This window comes from Gekko japonicus, unplaced genomic scaffold (assembly GCF_001447785.1).
Source record: "Gekko japonicus isolate JY-2015 unplaced genomic scaffold, Gekko_japonicus_V1.1 scaffold628, whole genome shotgun sequence".
In the NCBI taxonomy this organism is placed as follows: Eukaryota; Metazoa; Chordata; class Lepidosauria; order Squamata; family Gekkonidae; genus Gekko; species Gekko japonicus.
The window spans coordinates 104215-127237 of NW_015169794.1; the positions used below are offsets into that span (position 1 = coordinate 104215).

Here is a 23023-nt window from a genome sequence, read left to right on the forward strand (position 1 = left end):
GTATTAACAGCCACAATTTAGAGCAGGCATTGAGCTTCAAATACCTGGGGGTGATGATGATGATCCAGTTCTCCAGGGTGAGAAAATCTGCACAGGGCATTGTAGGATTCTTTTTTTTCCTAAAGGTGGGCAATATATACCAGAATCCCTCAAATTATATCAATCTAAAACGGTCTCCCAACTTTTGCATGGAACTATGCTAGGTCTGCTTTCTTCAAGTTTCACTCCATTAGAGAAAACACAATCGAAATTTTAAAGAGCAATATTTCAATTCCCCAGTTGTGTCTCCCGTGCTAGCCTGCCTCTAGAATCTGGCCTGATAAGATTGAGGCCAAGGTCATCCTCGCTTCTATAAATATATGTCTTAAGCTACACCATCCCCCTTTTGATATTATATCGTTGATTCTTAGGGGTGCTTCTGTTCTATCTGGCTTAAAGCAGTCTGTCAGAAGCGGAATTTGATCGGCTTTCCCCCTGAGTTTCTTCTAACAGTGTCCTCAGAGCAAGCAAGGGCCCTAGTTAAACAAAGGACATTGGATACTGAACGGCAGGGAGATATTGACAGAGTTCCAAACCTGGCCTCTATGCAAATGAGATATATCATCATCATATAAAATGATGATATATAAACATCAGCCTGTTTATCATCATTAGAGATTCCGTCCTCTTGCAGGGCTTTCTCCATGGCCAGATGGTATATCTTCCCCTTTGCGATTGTCGAGGAATGTTACAAAAAGATTCCAATGGCAGCAAGCGTCTGCCCTTGCAAAGCAGGCAAGGTTGAGACAATTGAGCATATTCTGCTTCACTACTGTTTTAATCAGAAAGTTTGTGTGGGAGGTTTGCTTGGGAGGATTCCCACATGATGATGATGTTGTTGTTCAGTCACACAGTCGAGTCCGACTCTTTGTGACCCCATGGACCACATCACGCCAGGCCCTCCTGTCGCCCATCGTGCCTCCGGAGTTTGCTTAATTCCATGTTCGTTGCATCGATAACACTGTCTAACCATCTCATTCTTTGCCATCCCCTTCTTCTTTTTCCTTCAATCTTTCCCAGCATCAGGATCTTCTCCAGTGAATGCTTCCTTCTCATTTGGTGGCCAAAGTATTTGAGCTTCAGCTTCAGTATCTGGCCTTCCAGGGAGCAGTCAGGATTGATTTCTTTTAGGATGAATTCCCGCATGCCCTGCATTAAAAATTACTTAGAAGTTTTTATCTGACATAATTCCTTATCTTACATTTGCTTGTGCAAGATTCCTTGCTGCAGCCTATAGAATTTGTAATGAATTATAATTATAAAAGGTATTTGATGCATGAAATAAGCGTTTCCCATGGTCTACGTTTTATGCGTCGATCTTGATTTTTGTTTTTAAATTTATAATGTTTTATTCATTTGTGTAAATTTTATGATGGTGTATTTCTTAAAACTTTTACAATTCTACTATAATTAGTTTAAATTGATACGTGCTAGTCATGAACCATAGCAATAAAATTGATTGATTGATGATAATATATTAGGGTGCTTGCTTGAATTAGGAATTCTGTGTGTGTCTGTGTGTAGTTCAGGGTGTTAATATGCTTTCTGATTTCTTTATTCTAGTAGGAGAGAAGAAAGAGAAAAAGCAGCAGTCTGCAAGTGATGACTCAAAACCTGTGGATGTTTCTCGGCTTGATCTTCGTATTGGTTGCATCACAACAGTGAAGAAGCATCCAGATGCTGATTCTCTGTATGTTGAGGAGGTTGATGTTGGAGAACCAAATCCTAGAACAGTTGTCAGCGGTTTAGTGAAACATGTTCCTTTAGAAGAGGTACAGATAGAATTATTTTCATGCATTATTTGGCTGACATTTATTTTATATACTTTTTTAGATATTTATCATAGTACAACATTTGCTCATGGCACTTGCACTATAAGTATTATGCACATATGTATTAAGATACTTTTAACACCCTGAATTTATTACAAATTTAATGCAAGGGTACGAAGCAATGTCGCTTCTGCTTGTGGCATCACAAGACTCCGATTCTGTCTCAAGGATTGGCATTGGTCTTCTTCCAGAACACAGCATAGAGGGAATAGCCAATAATAGGCTTTTACACTGCATTTTCTAGGCACATCATTGCAGCCTGACATATTTTTTCATGTTGATATTGGATGTTATGGCAAATGTGATGTCTCTTCCTCATTAACCAAGTAACAATGCTAAACTGTCTCTGTCCATCAGTCAAGCACATCCCTATTGACTGTGTGCACCACTTTGAAATAGAAATGTGTGGAGTTTATTTTTCCTGAAGGCAGAAAGAAAATACAATACTCATCTGTAACTTCTGTGTAGTTTACAATGTTACCATCTCCTAATTTTGCAATCCAGTTGCTTTGAATACAGTTTATGATAATCTAAGCAATCTTTGAGTATAGCTTCATATAACTTATTCTAACACATATGCATCGTATGGTATTCTGAAATAAACATTTGTTTCATGTTTACCTTACTACTGTAATGTTTTCCATGGATGAATATATTCAGCCCAAGGAGCAATTTTTGGTTCTTTTTTCATAATCCAATGTAGCAAAACATTTACTATTAAAAAAAACAACCCTGCCTCCTTCTAAATGTCCATCAGCTGGGAACCAGATTGTTTGTGATAAGACACAGGTAGAGGGCTTCAAACAATTTTTGAAATCCTTCTCACAGTAGGTTTGCCACCAGGAAGGGGGAGGAGGAAGCGGCTGCTGTTCATGAAATACAAATCCCAAGCTCCTCTGGTCACATAGAACCAGTTCCGTGGTTCTTAGGGTCCACTCTATTGTGCTTAGACTGTCATAGTATCAGTCTTCCACATTTGGTTATACTGCTCATTTTTTCTGTGCCAGGAAATAAAAGACACATTTTGTATAGTCAGCGCTGTGGTTTGTGTGTTGGCATTTTTTATTATGCCAGCAAGTGCATAAAAACATGAGAGGCCTTTAGTTGTTGGCTTCATCTGTAGTCCAGCATGCTTTAAAGCGACCAGTGTATTGTTTGCCTCTTACATAAAACACACTGGAACCCCCACAGTCCAGACAGTTTGGAGGACACCCAAGTGCTCCAGACTTGTATTCAGGGAAAATTTCTTCCTGGCTTGAAATTACTGAAGTGTCAGATCCTAACTTGTTAAGAAAGACAGTCCAGAGCAGTGTTCCAGCCTGCTTAGTTGGCTGTTTCTTCTTGTGAAAATTCCTGGTGCTCCAAAAGATGGGAAATGTCTCTTCCTGGTTTCAGTTGGTCTGCAGATGGGACAGCACAATAAAAATGCCCTGTAAAATTTTCCACTAATTTTCTGAAGCCACTGAAGCTGTTTCGTTCTTAACAGTTTCCTTAAGACTATTCCATAACTTTGTACTTCAGATTGTGAGAAATAATGGGCTGAATCTTCCCCATTAACACTCCTCAGTGTGAGCATTCATCTGGCACAAGTTGCTGTGTGCTGGATGAAGACTCTGCACTTGGCTGAACAGAGTAGGGGAAGCCAACCCGCTATTCTGGTTTCCTGTGAAAAACGTATTAATTTTCACTTGTTGCTTCCACATGACAGAGATGTTAATCCAAAAAGTGCTTCTAAAGTTGCATGTGTGTAAAGATCTGAACTGCAGAAATAGTGTGGGGTAGGAGTTCTGAAAGATCTAGGACATAGCGAAACAAATCAGATTTTTAAAAAAATTGGTTTCCCATTTATCAAAAGAATTACTCATTTCCAAGGGTAAACTCTTGATTGCAGTACTCTCCAATGGAGTCTAGTTGCTCAGTTCTTTAGTGGTATTCTTCCCTAGAGAAAAAACAGAAGCATTTATAGTTTTAAATTAATGAGTTGTAGTGCATATTGTGTAACCATTTTAATTTAATTTGTTCCAAAAACTTCATCCCTTCTCTGGGAATTGGGTTCAGTAAGTGTACATACCATAATTGCATCCTGAATGGTAAACCACCTGGTCATGGAAAGGATAATTAGCTTAGAAGAGGTTTTTTAAAGCAAGACTCTTAATGTAAGAATGTTAAGAGTGGAAACCCCTGGACCACAAAAGCATAGACGCCAGTAAAGCATTGTTTCATCCATTATCCCAGCACATCAGGACACAATGTGAATTTCTTTATTGCACCCTGTTGTGTCTGTATTAGAAGACAGTGATTTGTAATTGGTTATTTCCTGGCTTTTTACGACTGAATTATAGTCTTGAAAGAATGTAAACTGTTACTAACCCAGTGGTATCTGCGAACTTTCTGGTGTTTTACTGTGTGTTGCATGTATTAATTTTTTTTTCTCTTGCTTATGCATTATGGAAGAAACTCAAACCTTATTTTTAAAATAAATTCTTTGTGCATATACAGATGCAGAACCGGGTGGGAATATTTCTTTGTAACCTGAAACCAGCCAAAATGAGAGGAGTGGTGTCCCAGGCTATGTTGATGTGTGCCAGCTCACCGGAGAAGGTGGAGATTCTGGCTCCTCCTAATGGGGCTGTTCCTGGAGAGAGAGTCACATTTGAAGGTTTTCCAGGTAAGAAATAGTATTGGAATGTGTTGGGGGGGAATTATGGAGTGAATTTAATAAGAATTATAAAATGAGAAATATATAATTTCAGTAAAATATAACATGCACGGGAATTTCAGAAGTATTTAGTAGTAAATTAAGGCTAAGGATGAAAATGATGGTTTGCCCTCATGCCTTGATAACAACCCCAAGTTATGCAGAAGTTACAGAGCTTAGTATTAAAGAATAAACTTTGTTTCAGCTCTTCCCCCCCAACCTTTCCTTTGCTTTCAGTTGTTTGTCTCCCACTACCTCAGTAATGAAAAAATCTTGATTATTTGCTTCCTTTCCTTAGGATATTAGGCTTGCTTTCTTTAAAACAAAACAATAAGACTCTTTTTCACTGATGGAAGGTACTCCCGTCTGTCCAGGGAGGGGGGTGCTTTTTGCCAATCCTCCCCACATACAGCTATTTACTTTGTCACTCAGGATGATCCTAGAGGCCCACGGGGCACAATTTTGGTGGGCATAGAAGAATGGGGGGGGGGGGGAAAGTTGCCATTTATATAGTGCAGCTCTACTCATGCCACATAGGAATCAAGCTTGAATTTGTATGTTACACCTTGTATAGAAACATTGCTTTCTGCTTTCTATATCCACATGCCTTCTCCAGTGATGTCTGTTGATAACATGCTGTGTCTTGTTTCCTGTTGCAGGCCAAATGGTCCAGGGCAGACCATTGTATAGAAAAATTGCTTTCTGCTTTCTATATCCTCTCTGGTTTTCAGAACAATATGCCACCAGAACCTCTTTTCACTAGTCCCTGCCTTTCCTAAGGGAGAGATTCCAAACCCTTAGTTAGCATCTGGGATTTAACACACTAGCGACTCAATCTAGAGATGCACACTTTTACTCTCCAATAGTAGCATATCTGGGGAGCATTTAGGCCACAGGATTTAGCCTTGGAATTCAGTTACAACATCAAAAACAATTTAGCAACAAAAGAACCTTTATTCAGTACAGAGCACAGCAACAGACTACCAGAGATTACAAAAATAACAAAGGCTAGGGCTGTTTGCCTTAACTAAACATTAATGATTCATAGTTACCACGTCAGGAGGATTCCTCAGTCCAAGATAGTCCAAGTACCAAGGGATTTTGAAGGGAAATCTCTTTTTTGCGGAACCATGTGCTCCAAATCACAAAGCAACTCTTTGTCTCTCAAGAGGCAGCATTTCAGGTGCCATAAAACAGACAACGACAAGAGGAGGAAGGGAGAGCTAAGAAAGCGCTCATTCCCATAGGGATCAGAACAATTATACTCCAATTCCAATCACAAATTAGATGTGGTCATCAGCCAATTGCGAGTGGGCATGGGTGTGCCCAATTATTGGTTGTCATAGCTGCAACATAGGATTGGCTAGAAGTTTGGAGCTCCTGCCTGCAGTCAGGTGACCCAGCTTCCAGCTTCTCCATGGTGTACGTGACATGCTCCATGAGCACCAGAGCCAGGAGCCATCAGGTCTGGCTCTTCCACTTAGAGGTGTTAAAGAATGTGTGGTTATATGGCATGGCTATTTAGGTAGTTCAGGCCATTTGGTCTGCCCTGGACCATCTGGCCTGCAACAGGAAACAAGACACAGCATGTTATCAAAAGACATCACTGGAGAAGGCATGTGGATATAGAAAGCAGAAAGCAATTTTTCTATACACACCTATGCACTTTTCATTTTTTATGTGCCACTGCATATATGCAAGACCAGTTCTGAAGATCTGTGCTCACTGAGCTAGGCCGACTGATGGTATGACTTAGTAGAAGACAATTCATGTATATCTTATACACAAATCCTCGGTGGGATTGCATGTGAAGTAGCTAGGGCTGCATACAGTCAGAAACCTACCCTTCATGTTCAACCTTGGTAGATGAAATTTGCCATAAGAAAACTGGTGGGAAGTGCACAAGTTAAGATTTAATTTAAAAAACAAAACAGGTGAAGCTTCTATAATGAATTAATAGATTGGTGATTTTGTAGCTTTTAATCTACTACTTCTACTCCCCAGGAACACAAAATTTTCATTGGAAACCCCTCTCATTTATTTATAAAAATATTTATACTCCATCTTTCCCGACTATGACTGCTTTAGGCAGCTTACAAAAGAAGCCTGACTTACAGGTAACACATAAATAATAATAATTCTTTAAAAGGCACAGACAGCATAGTTATTCAACTTTCCTCAAAGTGATATCCTCCTTATGAAATTAATTATAAGATGCCTACCTAGAAAGAGCAGTTATATATTTCTTACAGAAGAGCAGGTAGGATTCATCTGCACTATATTAGGATGAGCAGTCAATAATGCTGAGGCCAAATGTACTCTTTGAAGAGAGGACTCAGCCAGGGTGATCCGGACGATCTGATGTGGTAAATGGGCTTATAACAAGTAAAAACATCAGTACATAAAAACAGCACTCCAGGCAAAACAACTTTGTTTATTTGGATATACTTAATGCTAAATGCACGCGATATGCAAATCTCAGGCATACATTCATTTAATGAGACCCTTGTGCCAACTGCTTAATGTTAACATTTGATTCCTGTTTTCTCTATCACTTTTTAAGAGCCTGTGAGATATACCTGGGATTTTATCTTCAGTGCCAGGTGACCATTATAAAACAGCTCTCTTTCACTTGCTGTCAGAAGTCATTGCAAGTGGAGAGAGTAGAGACTGCCTAAAATCCCAAATGCCCCCAGAGTTCTGAATGCTGAGACTTGTAGATCATGTCCCAAGAGGCTGTTTGGCCCCTTTTTAAAAATGGCAAGAATAGAGATGGGGGATATCTGCCCGCATGAATCAGGGAAGGGTTGCATTTCTTTAATGAAGTACAAGCTTTCATGTAAGATGCTCCACATCAAGTGGAACAGCAATCAGAAACTTGTGAGTGTACCAGCTATATGCAGTGTTTTCTGTGGGAGTTTACAAATTAATGAGTTAGTCCATAGGGGAAAAGTGAAAACTGCTCTGGTTCAAATTTTGTCATTATAGCTTTAGAGCTAATATTTCTTGGTTTCTAATCTCTCACCTAATTAGTAGCATAAAGTCTGCTGGAACTTTTTTCCTTCTCTTGTGAACCTCTAAGCTTAATTTAAAAAGAAAGTTCTGAATGTTTCTTAATTAGAACTCGTCATTTGGACATATACAAGTATAGTAGTTTTTTAGTATGTCCCTTTTTTCAGTTGAAGAGACAGTCTAATATTTAGCTCTTTTATATTCTAGGAAGGGAGCCATTTTGTTGCTCATAGAAAAAAAGTGGAACGAGGGCTTATTTTCTTATTCATTGATTTGGCAGTAGATTATATTGTAGTTCTGTATCATACTCATGTTCCAGCATTGATCATTACAAAAAAAAAGCTTTTCAGACAAAGCTGATTTTTTAAAAAAGAAACCTGAGCATTGTGTTGCTGCATTAGACCAAAATTCTGTTTCCCAAGAGTGGCCAGACAGATTTCAGAAGTGCTTAAAGACAAGCATAATGGAGGTGGTCAAAGCACTTGTTAATCATGGGTGCCTTTTAAACTTGTATATTCCACTCAGCATTACAGTAAGTTTTCTAAAAAGCTCTTATTCTGATATAGTAGCAGGGCTGAAAAGGCTAGTAGAAATTAGTAACTTCACTACAAATAGCGCTAGTGCATTGTTACACTGGCCATTTATGTGTTAGAGGCTTAAAAGAGTGACAGATGATAGTTGCATTTTCAAACTGGTAATGTAATTAGCTATTAGAGGCTTAAAAGAGTGACAGATGATAGCTAATTACATTACCAGTTTTGAAAATGCAACTGTCTGAGGCAGGCAAACCTGCAATTAATGTTCTTTTCTCCTTGGTCCTATCATGCCTAACCTTCACCTATACCAGGAGTGGCCAAACTGCGGCTTGGGAGCCACATGTGGCTCTTTCACACATATTGTGCGGCTCCCGGCAGGGCAGATGGGGAAGGAAGGGGAGGGCATACTTTTTCTCCCTCTCTCCCTCTCTTCCTTCCTTCCCCCTCCCTCCCATCTATTTGCTTTCTTTGTTTCTCTCTCTCTCTTTCTACCTCTTTCATTCTTTCTTTCCGTCTTTCTTTTTCTCTCTCTCTTAGACAAATAAATATCATTAGCAAATATAATTGAACAGATAAATATCATTATCAATATCTGTTTTTACCCCTTTTATTTTTGGCAGTCTCATTTTAATGTTAATAAAAAGCAAATTTGCATATTTTAAAATAAAAACATGTAACATTTGTTCATGTGTTGCGGCTCTCAAACATCTGACGTTTATTCTATGTGGCTCTTAAGTTGGGCAAATGTGGCCACCCCTGACCTAGACAAATGCTCTTGATCCCAGATGTTAAAATCTAAAAAACTAGATTGACCATTTGGGTTTTGTGAGTTAAATTAGATTTACGTTTGGAAGTATGTGTGTATTATAATCCACCATATTGTTGTGTTGGTTTGGGTTTTTTCCAGGTCTTTATCCTTTCAGTTCCAGTGGTTAATCTTTAGAAAGGTTAAGAAAGGTTATAATTCCTGCCACTTATCATAGAGATGTTCCACCAGGCTTTTGGTTGAGGACAGCGATGGTTTCCACTCTAGCTGGCACCCTTTTATGCTCTCCAGATCTTTTTGTCCTCCTGCCTTCTCTGACCACAATGTGGCCAGGCAGTGGTAGCAAGGATGGGTGATTCAGAAATTTAAATAATAATAATAATTTGAATGGCACACTGATCCTTTGTAGTTGGTCCCTTTGCTAAAGCTTCAAAGACAGTTTTATTTCATTTTTAAAATGTGAGAATGTCATCCATCCCAGTTTGCTTTTTAAATTTTTCTAAGTTATCTGATGTAGCAGGAAAATTTGAACTTTGAATTTATCTGTGATTTCAAAAACAAAAAAGTGATCTATAAATAAATGCTTTTCAAGAATGAAATGGGAATGCTCAAGTTTGTCTACTCTGACTTGTATGTCGCACTATATCCAGCGGATAATTCTTTAGAACGCTGCTGTATGCATTCTTGGAGTATGCATTTTATGAACCTAGCTATTTTATGAACCTTAAATTTGTTTGCCTCATTTTTGCACCCAATCTGTGTAGCCAGTCATTCAAAAAAAACTATTTAGGTCATCTTGATTCTCGTCCACTTCCTGTTACAGCATTTTATTAGTCTAAGTTAGTTCTATAAATGTCATTGTTTTCATCACAAGACCAAAACTTTTTGGTAGTCAAAATCAGCAGTGCCCATGCTTTGCAAAAAAAAATGCTCAGTGATATGCTGTACAAAACAGACTCTTCAGGAAAGGCATAAGCAAGCTGATGTTGATTGAGTATGGCTTTCTTTGGGGGGGCTGATGATAGTTTTGCTGTAATTGGATTTGTCTTTATTGTGGCTTTAGGATGATGGACTGTAGCTTATTTTTATTAGATTTCTTTGTTGTAGTTTTATTGGCGTGCTGGAATAAAATTATTAGACAAAACTGCACACACACTTCCCCCTTCACCCCACAAACTGTATTTCATGCGTACTTAAATAATTGCACTGTAGAATTAACCTATGTTGGGGGAAAGGAGACTTTCTGAACTTTACCACTGCTGCTTTCTGATAGGAAACTAGAGATAACTGCAGCTTTAATAATTCCACATGAAGGATTTATACCTCCTTTTTAAATAAGGTTGGCCTTCTAAGACTATATCTTAGCTGTAGAAAAAGGCAAACATTCCCTAAAGCACCAAAGGGTAAGGAACTGCTCACAGAAACTAGTAGCTGTGAAATAAATGCTTGTCCTGCACACTGCTTAATTGGGCAAGAGATGCATCAAGACCACATTTTTAAAAGTCTGTTTCTCTGTTCGGTAGGGCTTCTACTAAAGAAATATACAAACATATGTACAGCGTTTCCGATGAGCACAGTGGATTGGATCTAGCAGTAATTTCTGCTGACAGAGGAATTTCTATCAGTGGAATGGGACCTTTTTGTTCCTCCTTTCTGAAATGCTGCTCCTGGTCAACTGAGGACCGAAAGGAGCAGCATGATGGGTGAATTGACTGTCCACAGAGGGAGAGGGGAATCAGTGAAAATTTCCATTAATTTTATTTTTGGATTGTTCACAACAGAAATGGCTAAAAGCAGTTTAAGAAGAATGATAGAACTTTTTGAGATTATCTTGGCTTTTGTTGAATCTACAAGTAGTTTTAAAGGTTGTATACAAAATTTAATATCCATAATAATTGCATACAGGTTGAAATCTTTCAAAGATCGTCCACTCTGCTTAACCCATTCCAGTAGTTCTTACATAAATGAAATTTATAACTTGCTGCATCTGTTAGCTGTGGTTATTTACATAATGCATGCTAGAATACATAGTAAAACAGCTAAAATATGTACGAAAACAGCCTAGTAGTGCAGATAGGAGAGAAGAAGTGCTTGTGATTCTGGCCAGTGGAGATTTATGCTTGCAGTAGAAACTTTTTTTAAAGAAAATACCATTTTAAATTCCTGATTCTGTACACTCTAAAAGACCTATGCTTCCTGGTAGCTGCCAGGAGACAGGCTTTTAAGGTGTGGCATTTATATTTCAGGTAAAGGGTTGCCTCATTAATGCATAAACCTGTGATAGAAAAATATAATATTTAATGTAGGATTCCCATGTAATTGGTTAGCTTTCATAGCATTTATTTTGATTAAATGTTTGTCGCATCACATTTTTTCCATGTTACGCAGATGAGAACAGAAAAGTCATAATTTCCAGAGGCCTCAAATTTCTCAAACAAGTTTGTCCTTTGCAGTTATTTGTTACAAAGTGGTAAATGTCTGATACCTTTAATAGGGTAATGAATTGTTCAGCTATGTCTACACAGCTTCACAGTTTTCATGGGCCTCACACAGGCTGTTCTGAGAGATGAGTTTTTTGGAAACATGTTTCATGGCATTGCTCAGCACTAATGTGACCTTTACCTAGCGGTGAAAAATTTATGAGGAGCTAGTGGTAAATATCCGAAATAGTAATGTAGATACAGTTTGAATGTCTCCTTGCTGTGAACATGTATCTGATATAATTTGCCAACAATGAACCGGTTTCTCCGAAATTCTACCTTGCTTTGCACTGGGGAGAAAAATCCATTGGTCCTTTTCTGTGTGTTATATTGCCTGTTCAGCTACGTTCTGAATTCTGGTATGTTTTCAGTGCATAAGCTAACCAGAACAGTAACGTATGGAGCTGGTCTGTTACTTTATGATTCAGAAAATATAACCTATCCCAAAAGAGTAAGAACGATGGGTTTGCTCCAGTTTTATTGTTAGCCGTCCTTCAAAATAGTTGTTTCTCTTAAAAGAAAGGGATGCAATGGGAAGGTTACTATAGAATGCTCAGCTTATTGCTCTGGTAATGTTTAAAAGTGGTGCCTGTGCTAATCTAATAAAAGCCTACCGCAGATCTCAAGGGAGCTTGCCTGGGTATTCCAAAGCAAGTTTTAATAAGATCCAGAAGGTGTTTGCATAATAAAAGCCAGATTTTAATTTATTCCTGAAAACTAAATTTGCTTTTGTAACGCTTGCATTTTAAAGGATTGCCTTCACCTTTGGGTTGATTTGATTGTTTTGCAACTGTTTTACTCTTATTCCATTAAATATCCAACTTACTGTATACATTGAAATGATTCTTTTGTCTGTGAAGAATATTATAAATATTCTGTAGATGTCTGGTCTAATACAGATAATAATATTCCTTGGTAAATGGTACTAATTTGCTGGTAGCCGATGTGCTGCTTTTCTGTCTCAGCCCAGCCTATCTCATCGAAATCTGACCAGCTGTTTTATCTACTGCTACAGGCATCCATCTTGGGGAGATATGCCGACTCTTAAGGCAATTATACAGTATTAGCAGCCCAGTTACAAGAGCTAACCAGTCTTTTGTCCATCTCTAAAGGGGGAGAATCCTTTGATCAAATTATTCTCTTAACAGAAAAATTAAAGGGGTCAAAGCAATGTGTTTTTTAACGATTTTATTTTTAAAAAATAAATTAAAATGGCAGGATAAGGAACAAACACGAACAAGCATAATTAAGTTGGAGCAGTCTCTTTGGCATCATTTCAGGCTCTTGCTCTTACTTAGAAAAGAGGCCTGGGGGGGGGATACACTCTAAAAAACCGTCCTTTTTACCAAGAGCAAGAGTTGTTTTGGCTTCCTAACTGGCAAAACAATTTCAAGCTGCAAGGTATGTTCTCACAAAAGAAGAAGAGAAGAAATTGGATTTATACTTCACTAACCAAAGGAGTCTCAGAGCAGCTTACAATCTCCCCACAACAGACACCCTGTGAGGTAGGTTAGGCTGAGAGAGCTCTCTCAAGAACTGCCCTTGAGAGAACAGTTCTGAAAGAGTTTATGACTGACCCAAGGTCACACCAGCAGCTGTACGTGGAGGAATGGGGAATCAAACCTGGTTCTCTCAAATTAGTCCATGCTCTTAACCACTACACCAAACTTGCTCTCAGTTTGAGCATCCTGACCCTACAAACTACAAACTGTTCCTCAGAAACACAGGCATAGTTCACCAGGCTGAAGATTGATGTGAGTCTGTGAGAGGTTAATCTGGCAATCTTTGGAGGCCTAGAAACGCTAAAACAGCCCAACTACTTATGACTGAAACTTGTCACCAAAGATGGAACACTGAGAACTTGAATTAGGTCTGTAGGAATGATTGACAGCATCACCTTTCCTGTTTGGAATAAGTCTTAAGTCTGCAAATAGATGAACAAGCTAAAATTAAATCCTGACAAAAGGAATGTTATGTTGGTCAGTTAAGGTTGAGATCTTGAAGATGTTGTGTTTCTCCACATTTGATTAATCCAGCTGACCCTTGCTGACTTGGTTAGGAATCTGCTGGATCAGGTGTAGCTCCCATTGTTGCTGAATTCTGCTGCAAAAAATACCACCTTTCACATTTATTGGCTAATCTAGCCATGCTGATCTATTCCACTGTGACCCTAAGAAGACTGTTGTAACATAATCTATGTGGGACTGCCCTTGAAGAAAATGTGGAAACTTCAGCTGCTACAAAACTCTTCTGCTTGTTTAATTATTATTACATTTGGGTAAAATTAGCATATTACCTGATTCTTTTTTTTTAACAATTTTTATTAGGATATAATAAACATAGTCAAATATAGATCACAACTTTTACCTGATTCTTTAATCACATCACTGTTAGCTTTCAGGTCCAGTTCAGGGTGTTTGCTATTTCCACCAGGTTCTTCAAGGTCTTTGGAGACTGTCATCCCGTAAACTTTGCATGGAGTGGAGAAAGTGGATAGAGGGAGTTTTTTCTCCCCCTCATATAATACTAGAACTGGGGGGCACCCAATAAAGTTGATGGGTGATAGGTACAGGACAGAAAGAGGAAATATTTCTTTACTCACCAAGTAAATTGGGGATTCACTGCCAGTGGACATAGTAATGGCCATGAGCACAGGTGGCTTTAAAAAGGGGTTAGACAGATTTGTGGATGATACATCCATCACTAGCCATGGTGAGAAAGGAACTTCTACATTCAGAGGTGGTAAACCTGTGAAACACTGTGTACAGCAGCAACATCAGAGGAAGAGCCTTGTCTTTTGTGTCCTGTTTATTGACTCTCCAGGGCTCCTGGTTGGCCACTGTGGCCTAGACACTCTCCAGGGCTCCTGGTTGGCCACTGTGTGGCCTAGATGAACCACTTGTCTGATCCAGCAGGGCTCTTATGTTATTAAAATGATACCTGCCCCCTGCTTGAACATTTTTGGTAGTCATTTCTGCTTGATGGAGTAGCATATTTAATGATGCAGAGAAACACTCCCACACTGCTACTGTTTCAAAGGCTATGCAAGATTGAATTATTTAATTATTATTTGTGTAGTTACTCCTGTTGTGGCATGAAGGTTTTATAATATGTTAGTTGGTTAGTTAATGAGATGGGATCCAATAAGTATGCACCTAGTGCTATGCATTGGGTTTGTGCTTCTTGAAATGATCTTTCCCTTCCACAATATGCAGCATGGTAAACAGTTTTGAAACTGAGGGGCATTCAAGAGCAGTTTGTAATCTGGTTTAGGTCTGCCGTTCCTTTTTCTTTTTTATATATTAAGGCAACTGGATAATATTTGGATTATGCCTTTGGTTAATAAATCAGAAGTAACTAAACTGTTTGCCCTGACTTTGATAGCCCAGGCTAGCCTGATCTCATTAGATGTCAAAAGCTAAGCAGAGTTGGCCGTGGTTAGTATTTGGATGGGAGAGAGCGAAGGAAATCCAGGGTTGCAACATAGAGGCAGGCGATGGCAAATCACCTGTGAATGTTGTCTTGAAAACCCTATAGAGTTGCAATAAGTCAACTGTGACTTGATGTAAAAAAAAAAAAGAGTGGACTGTTTGGGTGAAGATACCATCCGGGTATAATTTACACTGTCATTGCCCATGGCTTCTGCTTGCCTTTTGTCAGGGCAGTTTCTGAGATTGGTGAATGTGAAGGGTAGTATTCATGTGACAATGCTCATGAGAAAAATCTGCTACAACAGAAAATGTTGCAGTTCTTTTTCGCAAAATTAAGAAGTCATCAGCTAGTTGAAGGCTCAGAGGTTTATGTAGAAGTCATCAGCTAGTTGAAGGCTCAGAAATGTCATATATGCATATATTCTTCCATGGAAACGTCATATATGCATAGATTTTGAAACACATCAAAAATCATGGGCAGTTGGACCAAGTTCTTTGAACCCATTTTATGTCCTGTTAGAACTCTTAAGCCACTCTATGTCCTGTTAGTATAGATTAAGACTCGTAGAATTAAGTTAAATGAAATTTTATAAATAGGAATACTGATAGTGAGAATGTTGTAACTCTGTGTCAGAACATACTATACTTGATAAATGTTCCTGTGCAAAAGGAATAAAGTAACAACAGAAATTCTTTCTGTTGATATTTATACCCCGCCCTCCCCCGAAGGGGGATAAATGTTGATAAATGTTCCTGTGCAAAAGGAATAAAGTAACTGTTACTAAAGTAAAAGAAATAAATTTCTGTTGATCCTAAATGGCTAGAAATACAAACTGAAATGTATTGATTTTATAAATAGAAACTGCTGTAGTATATCACGCTACAAGTATCGTGAAAGAGGCAGAGAAGATGATTAGTTGCTTGTTGTAATTATTTTCAAATGGGCTATAAATGTAGACCTAAATAATATGTCTTTCATTTAGAGGTAGGTGCTGAGAAATAGCTAATACAGGAGCTGTAGCAGCCTGCTGAGAGAATTCTTGGTTTCAGAATGCATGTCCTTATAGTGAATGTATTAATGTAGACACTAATTGCTATATGAATCTTTTGCTAAGGGAATAAGGAATAAAGCATTTCTGCTGCTCTGCATGGTCTCGCACATTTGTGATAGGAAGCAGAACACCTTGCTCACTTAAATGGTTTTGATAATCTTACTCTTGGGCTTTGTAGTATTCCACTACTGTGACCCTCTTAACTATTCACAGTAGTTTCACCAAGTAGCAGTAGGAAAAGGGCATAATTCTTCCTTTCCCTTAGCTCTAGGTTTCATGGAAAAGAATTTGTATGCTGTAAATTGCTTATGTCTGTACTTTTTCTGCCTAACCATTTTGAACCTGTTTGGTAATATTTTAAAAAGTTCATTATTTTTTTGCTATTTGTTTTCGATGCTTAGTCCATGTTTAGTCCTTACATCTGCACCGTTTTCTGCCTAACCATTTTGAACCTGTTTGGTAATATTTTAAAAAGTTCATTATTTTGTTGCTGTTTGTTTTCGATGCTGCCAGAGGATTGGTTCAGATGTAACCTGCTGATTTTAACCATGTTTAGTCCTCACATCTGCACAGGATAGGAATCCACTTCAAACTGAAACCCTAGTTTGAAGCTGGTTCTAAATTCTGGTTACCCTTAAAGCAGATGTAAGGACAAAACATGTTTACGGTCAGCAGGCTTGGGTCAAGCAGTAATTTCTGTGGATTGAAGGAATTTCTTCTATCCACAGAGTGTTACTCTCACCCCCCCCCCCAATGCTGCTCCAAGGGGGCGGGAAGATGGAGAATGAAAGGACTGTAGTGGGTTGTGGGAGACTGTTTGCAGAAATCCTCCATTGGATCCAAGCATTAACTTTAATTATCCGGAAGACCGGAAGGCCTGGAGGGAGCTGGTCCATGGGGTCGCAAAGAGTCGGACTCGACTGTGCGACTGAACAACAACAATAGTAATAGAGATGTAGCTATTAGTAAGAGAGCTTGCCTATAGCAAGAAAGGGACAGATGAAAAGGAGTGTCCAATCCCACAACCTAACTGAATGTTGTTTCTGTACCAAACCAACATTCTCTTTTCCTTCTTTTGGCAGTTAGTTCATGGTTTTCCTATAGAAGTACATGTACCATCATGTGGATGAGAAAGTATACTTGCCTCCCAACACCCAGTAAAATGTAGCATGTTCAAAATTTCCAGTGCATTTTCAAAGCAAAGGAGCTCTTGTGCACACAAGCTTGGATAATGTGTAGAATTCTCTCAACCATATTTGTCTGCTTGATTTTATAGGTGAACCTGAAAAAGAACTTAATCCCAAGAAGAAAATCTGGGAGCAAATCCAGCCTGATCTTCATACTAATGACCAGTGTGTTGCGACATACAAAGGAGTACCATTTGAAGTTAAAGGAAAAGGTGTATGCAAGGCTGCTACAATGGCCAACAGTGGAATCAAATGAATATAATCAATTCTGGAAAAGCTTGAGGTCATTTCAAATGGAAACAATTGTGAACACAATTAAAAACAAATATTGCCTCACCAGATTATAAAAGATTCATTTATGTTGCATATATTACTAATAGTATGAATGTGTGTTAATTACCAGTTTTAGGTATCTCATGATTTCTTGCTTAATGAATATGAATATAAGCATTACTCAGAGAAGAATCATGCCTTTTCACAGTGAATGAGCATGGGACCGTTTGGAGTGTAATATTAGGTAGTTTGAACAAATCATGTAGCTTTAGCGAGCTGGCATGTATATTCAGCTGACATTCGCGATGATCATGCCTGAGAATTGAGATGGGGGGACAGTTCAGAGTATGCACTGATTTTCTGATATGTGGTATGCGACTATTTGACTCCTGTGTCATAGCTAAGAGTAATGAGACTTTGTTGTTTTTGTTTCAGGAAGTTCATGCAAGTAAACTGTCATGTAGATTTCCAAAATATTCTATTTCTGTGTCATACATTAGATCAGAGATGGAATACTCCTGTCATTAGTTGCACCTAAACTAAAATTGCCAATGATAATTTGGCTACTTAAGTGTGTGTTCTATCCTATCTCAGAGACAAGAAATTTGTAACTCTTGGGCATTGGAAAGGAACAAAAATGATAAGAATAGTGGAATAACTTTTAAATTTCACAGTAAGCTCTCAGGAGAACAGTTCTGCAGAAGTTAGAGCAATTTAGTGTGTTCAGCAGTAGGTGGTACACATATCTTCAGTGGCAGTGAAAAGGTCTGTGACCTTTCAGCTGCTGCCTACAGGCTCATACATATGTTGGGATTTGGGGTATTTGCAATGGGGGGGGGCTAGGCTGAGCCGGCCTTGGCTGGGAGGGCAGGGTAGAAATTTAATAAATAGACATTTAATAAATAAATAAATAAATAGAATAAAAGTTGGGTACATGGAGCATTGCTGAAAAATACAACAGAAATCAGATGGACTTCTTCCCAGTTTCTATGTGACCTTAATGACTGAATTTTTACCCAAAGGTCTTTTCTTTAGTTTTCACCTTTAATGAAATTTTTATACCACATATAGTAAAGTCATCTTTATAATATACCATGGCTTAGAAACTTAACCCACACTGTTTCCAAGGGCCCACTGACCTCAGGGGGCATAAGCTGCAATGGGAGGGGGAGGCAAGCTGTCCATCAAGCTTAGCTTAGTGCGTGTTGGCTAATGCCAAATGTGACCTTTGAAAACTTGATTAAAATGTAAGCTAATGAGATACAGGCTTGTCTACGGCCACAGATGCTTTTCTCTTTACTGAAAGAAATGTATGGATCCAGTCATCTATTTCATTCAATTCATCATCAGTCTTCTGTGCAGTCCCACATAGAGAGTGTGCATGAGCAGACCTGCCATTGGATAGGTCTTTACAGCTAAAAGCCTCCAGGTGGTGCTGTGTGCTGGAGCCAGAAGCTTGTTCCCACCCAGGGACCACATTCTCCTGCATAACAGTACCACCCTACCCTCAGTTCTTCTTTTGCTGCCTCCAGCCATTGTCAAGAGAATTTCGTCCAGATTTGAAGCTACGTTGGCTTCTGAGTCCCTTCCATGGCTCAGAAGGCCCTTTACAAGAAGTGCTCCCAATGTGGGCATAGTGTCTCCACATGTAAGACCTGCCAATGTTTTACTCCTAGAACTTGGGGGGGATAGGGTGTCAAAACATAAGGCAGTGTTGTGGGAGAGAGCCCTCGTCCAAGTAGGCCCCGGAAAAAGCTCCCATTCCACATCTTCAGAATCAGCGCGTTCGGCTCCACCTCACAGATCCATGTCTCAGCAGATCTGATCTCGAATGTGCTCTCCTCAGGCTCATCATGTCTCTTCTGAGCCTCCAGCTAAAAAGGCTAAAGGCAAGACAAAGGAAAAGCATAAATCAGCTCTCCGGCAGAACACTCTTATCTGCACTCTTGAGCCAATGCCAACCTTGCAGGAAAAGCCCAAGACTCCATCTCTGGGTCTGAGATCTCCACCTGTTTCTATCTCTGATGGGGACGGGGATACTGGCTTACCACATGGCCAGGTTCCATGTGAGTTTGATCCAGAGCAAATGGCCATGGTTCTGTGGTCTCAGCCCCAACCACCTATGCAGTGGTCTTCACATCCCTATATGTCTCTGGGATATAAGGAAGAATGGGGTGACAACTTCTCAAGCCCCAGGGATGTGAGTTTGTATCGTTACCCTCATCAGTTGTCATCATATTTGCCTTCAGCGACCATCAAGCACAGGCCATGTTCTCCTTTTCCTGCACTGAGAGAAGAAGAAACAGTGATGGAATCCAATGGATCCAACAGAACATCAGACCTGAGCCAAGACAAGCGGGTAGGCGAGCCGTCTCTGGCATCTCCCACAGAGGATCTCCGAATGTTTGGAGAACAGATGATTTAGTCCCTGTTATTGTTTACCTCCGTATTCGGGGTTGCCATATATTCCCTTACTTAAATGATTAATTACTGCTGGAGGATTCCAAGGACCAATTGTTCAGTCATTACTTTCTTGTCCTGGAGACCTGTCAAGGACTAGGACTTCTGGTAAATTGGGATAAATCATGATTAGTTCTATCTCAGCTATGCTAGATTCCTAGTGGGGAAGGGTTTTCAACCTCCCCAAAGTGTACAGGCTGTCTTTGCCTTGATGAGACGGTTCAGATCTCACTGGTTCCAATTGGTTCAGAAAATTCTGCGCCTTTTGGGATATATGGCTTCTACCACTGCATATTTGACCCCTGCAGCTCTGGTTTCTATGTTATAGAAGGTCCAAGCCTTATGACACAGATTTTCTATTCCCAGACCTGTCATACATTCTTTATTGTGGTAGTCTTCTATAGATAATTTATCCCAGGGAATTTCCTTCAGAGTTTCTGATCATGAGGTAGTCCTTACTATGGACATTTTGCTCTTGGGTTGGGGTGCCCACTGTGAAGGATTGTCAGCTTGGGGTACTTGTTAGAAGCTGCGAAGCTGCTGCACATTAATATTTTAGAACTGCGAGCAGTTTGTTATGCCTTTAGTTGTTTCTCAGATATCCTTTGGAACTGATCCATTCTTGTCCAGATGGGTAATGCAGGTGATGTTTTATTTAAACAAGCAAGGGGGTTCAGGGTACAGTAATCTGTGTCAGGAATCTACCCTTGCATAGGACACAGCAGTGAATCTCAATGCTTCCATTCAAGCTATCCACATTCCTTGGAATTTAAACACGGAAGCCAACTGATTGAGCATTATCAAAAACTAGACAGGCTTTGGTGTAATTACAATAGGAAAAATAGGGAACACCAAAGAACATAAGCAAAGCCAGTAAATGATAATATGAGTACAATACAAAACATTTGCTTATGTTCATGAAATGTACTTCATATATAATGAATGAATGCTAGTTAATACAGGAAATTTGTTATAATAATACAACTAAGTGTGTTAAAGATATAGAAGAGTAAAAAATATAGAAGAGCCAGTTTGCTGTACGAAGTGTGCGAACTCTAATCTGGGAGAACCGGGTTTGATTCCCCACTCCTCCACTTGCACCTGGCTGGATGACCTTGGGCAATCCGTAGTTCTGATAAGAGCTGTTCTTGAAAAAGAGCAGTTTCTGACAAGAGCTCTCTCAGCCTCACCTACTTACAGGGTGTCTGTTGTGGGGAGGGGAAGGGAAAGGAGTTTGTAAGCCGCTCTGAGACACCTTTGGGTAGTGAAGAGCGGGGTATAAATCCAATTTCCTCCTCCTCCTGTGTGCCCTATTTTTCCAACTGATTGAGCAGGGCTGGCACACTCTCCCAAGAGTGATCTATGAAGACCACTTACCTGGAACCGCTTTTTACCCTCTGGGGAGTTATGGATGTCAACCTTTTAGCAATGTGAGAAAACAAGATGGCTGTAAGTTTCCGTTCCTGAGCAGGAGTAGGAATTGGTTCTGTAGGGGATGCGTTTCAGCTGTGTTGGCAGTGAGCCCTGTTCTGCACATTCCCTCAGTTCCCGCTTCTTATCAGGGTAATAGAGAAAGCCAGGAGGGAGAGATCAAACGTGATCCTGGTAGCACCTTCTGTCCTCGTCAAATATGGTTTCTGATCCTTATGGATATCTCCCGGGGCCAGTACCTTCCCCTACCAAATCGACCAGATTTAATCAGCATCAACCAGGTACTTCATAATCTGAATCGCCTCAACCTGATGGCTTGGAGGCTTCAGACAAAGAGGTAGTTTTTTCTAAGGAGGTTAATGACTTTCTGCTGCAGTCACACAAGCCTAACACTAGGAAATCCTATATGTATTAGTGAACCTATCTACCCAAGTTTTATAGCCATACCCTATTCTGGTGCCTCCACATTGTATTTCAAACTTCCAGTTATACCATACATAAAAGTATAAAGGTAAAGGTTTCCCTTGCTTGAAAGCTAGTTGAACCCGACTCTATGGGGTGGTGCTCATCTCCGTTTCCAGGCCAAAGATCCAGCGCCATCCGAAGACTTCTCTGTGGTCATATGGCCGGCATGACTAAACGCTGATGTGCACGGAATGCTGTTACCTTCCCACTGAAGCGGTACCTATTTATCTACTTGCAATTTCTTGCTTTCAAACTGCTAGGCTGGCAGGAGCTGGGGCCAGAGACTGGAGCTCACTGCCACGCATCACTAGGGTCTCGAACCTTCTGGTCTGTATTACTGGCTACAGGCCTGCTTTCTCAGAAGTAAGAATCATTAAATCGAGTAGTTTCTAGGTATTGGCTGGTGTCTCACTAGAATTTTTACTGCCTACTATTTATGCAGTATTTTTACGGTATTAGGTTAGAAAATGATCACCAGATTATCTGCTGGCCATCCTTTTGCACCACGGTTTCTTCTTTTCTATGTCTTTCATTCCTAGCAAAATGCAGTTTTAATCCAGGGTCCCACAACCTTCTGAGTAATGGAAAATATCCCAGTGTACCCTGACCAGTATTCCCCCTAAGCTGAGTGTGAGCTAGCTCACAGTTTTTTAGCCTCTGGCTCACACATTTTTGTCTTAACTCAGGAAGGATAGCTCCAGAGCAAACTAATTAATGCAGTAGCTGAATCACTCACTCACAACTTTAATGCCAGTAGCTCGCAAAGTAGAAATTTTGCTCACAAGACTCCACAGCTTAGAGGGAACATTGACCCTGACATGTTTAAATCTGTGTCCTAGATTCAGAACCTGGACTAGGAAGGGCACCAGAAATGACACAATCAGCTAAACTGCAGAGACGGATATCCAATTAAATGTAAATTTGTGTGCTGATTCTTCAGACTTGCTTGAGGCAAGTACCACTAAATAAAAACAATCAGAACAGTAAAGTCAGTTAAAAAACCACCATCAAACAGCCACATCAGTAGAATAACTAAAAAGTCCAATAAAAGCAATACAAGCCAATTAAAGGAGCCAAGTTATAAAAGCACATAAATCAAGAAACTGTGTAAAATTATATTAATAAAACAGCTCAGGCTAAAAAAGAAACCTCTTAATTAAACTCCTGGGTAAGGTTTTAACCTGGCACCTAAAAGAAAGGTAGGTGAGTCACAAGGAGGGCAGCATTTCAAAGGTCAGATTGTGCCATCCCTGAGAAAGCCTCTGGTGTGTCTGCAGGCCAGGGTATACTTCTTTAAGCCTAGTGCAGATCTTTTCCTGGGGGTACACAAGCTACAGGCAGCTCATTAGCTACCTGTTAGA

At 39.7% G+C, this 23023-nt stretch overlaps 1 protein-coding gene across 3 annotated transcripts in view; it reads left to right on the forward strand.

The window, feature by feature from the left end:
- The window catches only part of AIMP1 (aminoacyl tRNA synthetase complex-interacting multifunctional protein 1), a 37283-nt gene extending 19916 nt beyond the window's left edge, over window positions 1-17367 (forward strand). For all 3 annotated transcript variants that reach the window (XM_015417037.1, XM_015417038.1, XM_015417039.1), the window contains exons 6-8: window positions 1603-1811; window positions 4371-4539; window positions 17123-17367. In XM_015417037.1, the coding sequence (XP_015272523.1) occupies window positions 1603-1811; window positions 4371-4539; window positions 17123-17289 (545 nt within the window). In that variant the 3' untranslated portion in view covers window positions 17290-17367. The remainder of the gene's footprint in view (window positions 1-1602; window positions 1812-4370; window positions 4540-17122) is intronic.
- The last annotated feature ends 5656 nt before the right edge of the window (window positions 17368-23023 follow it).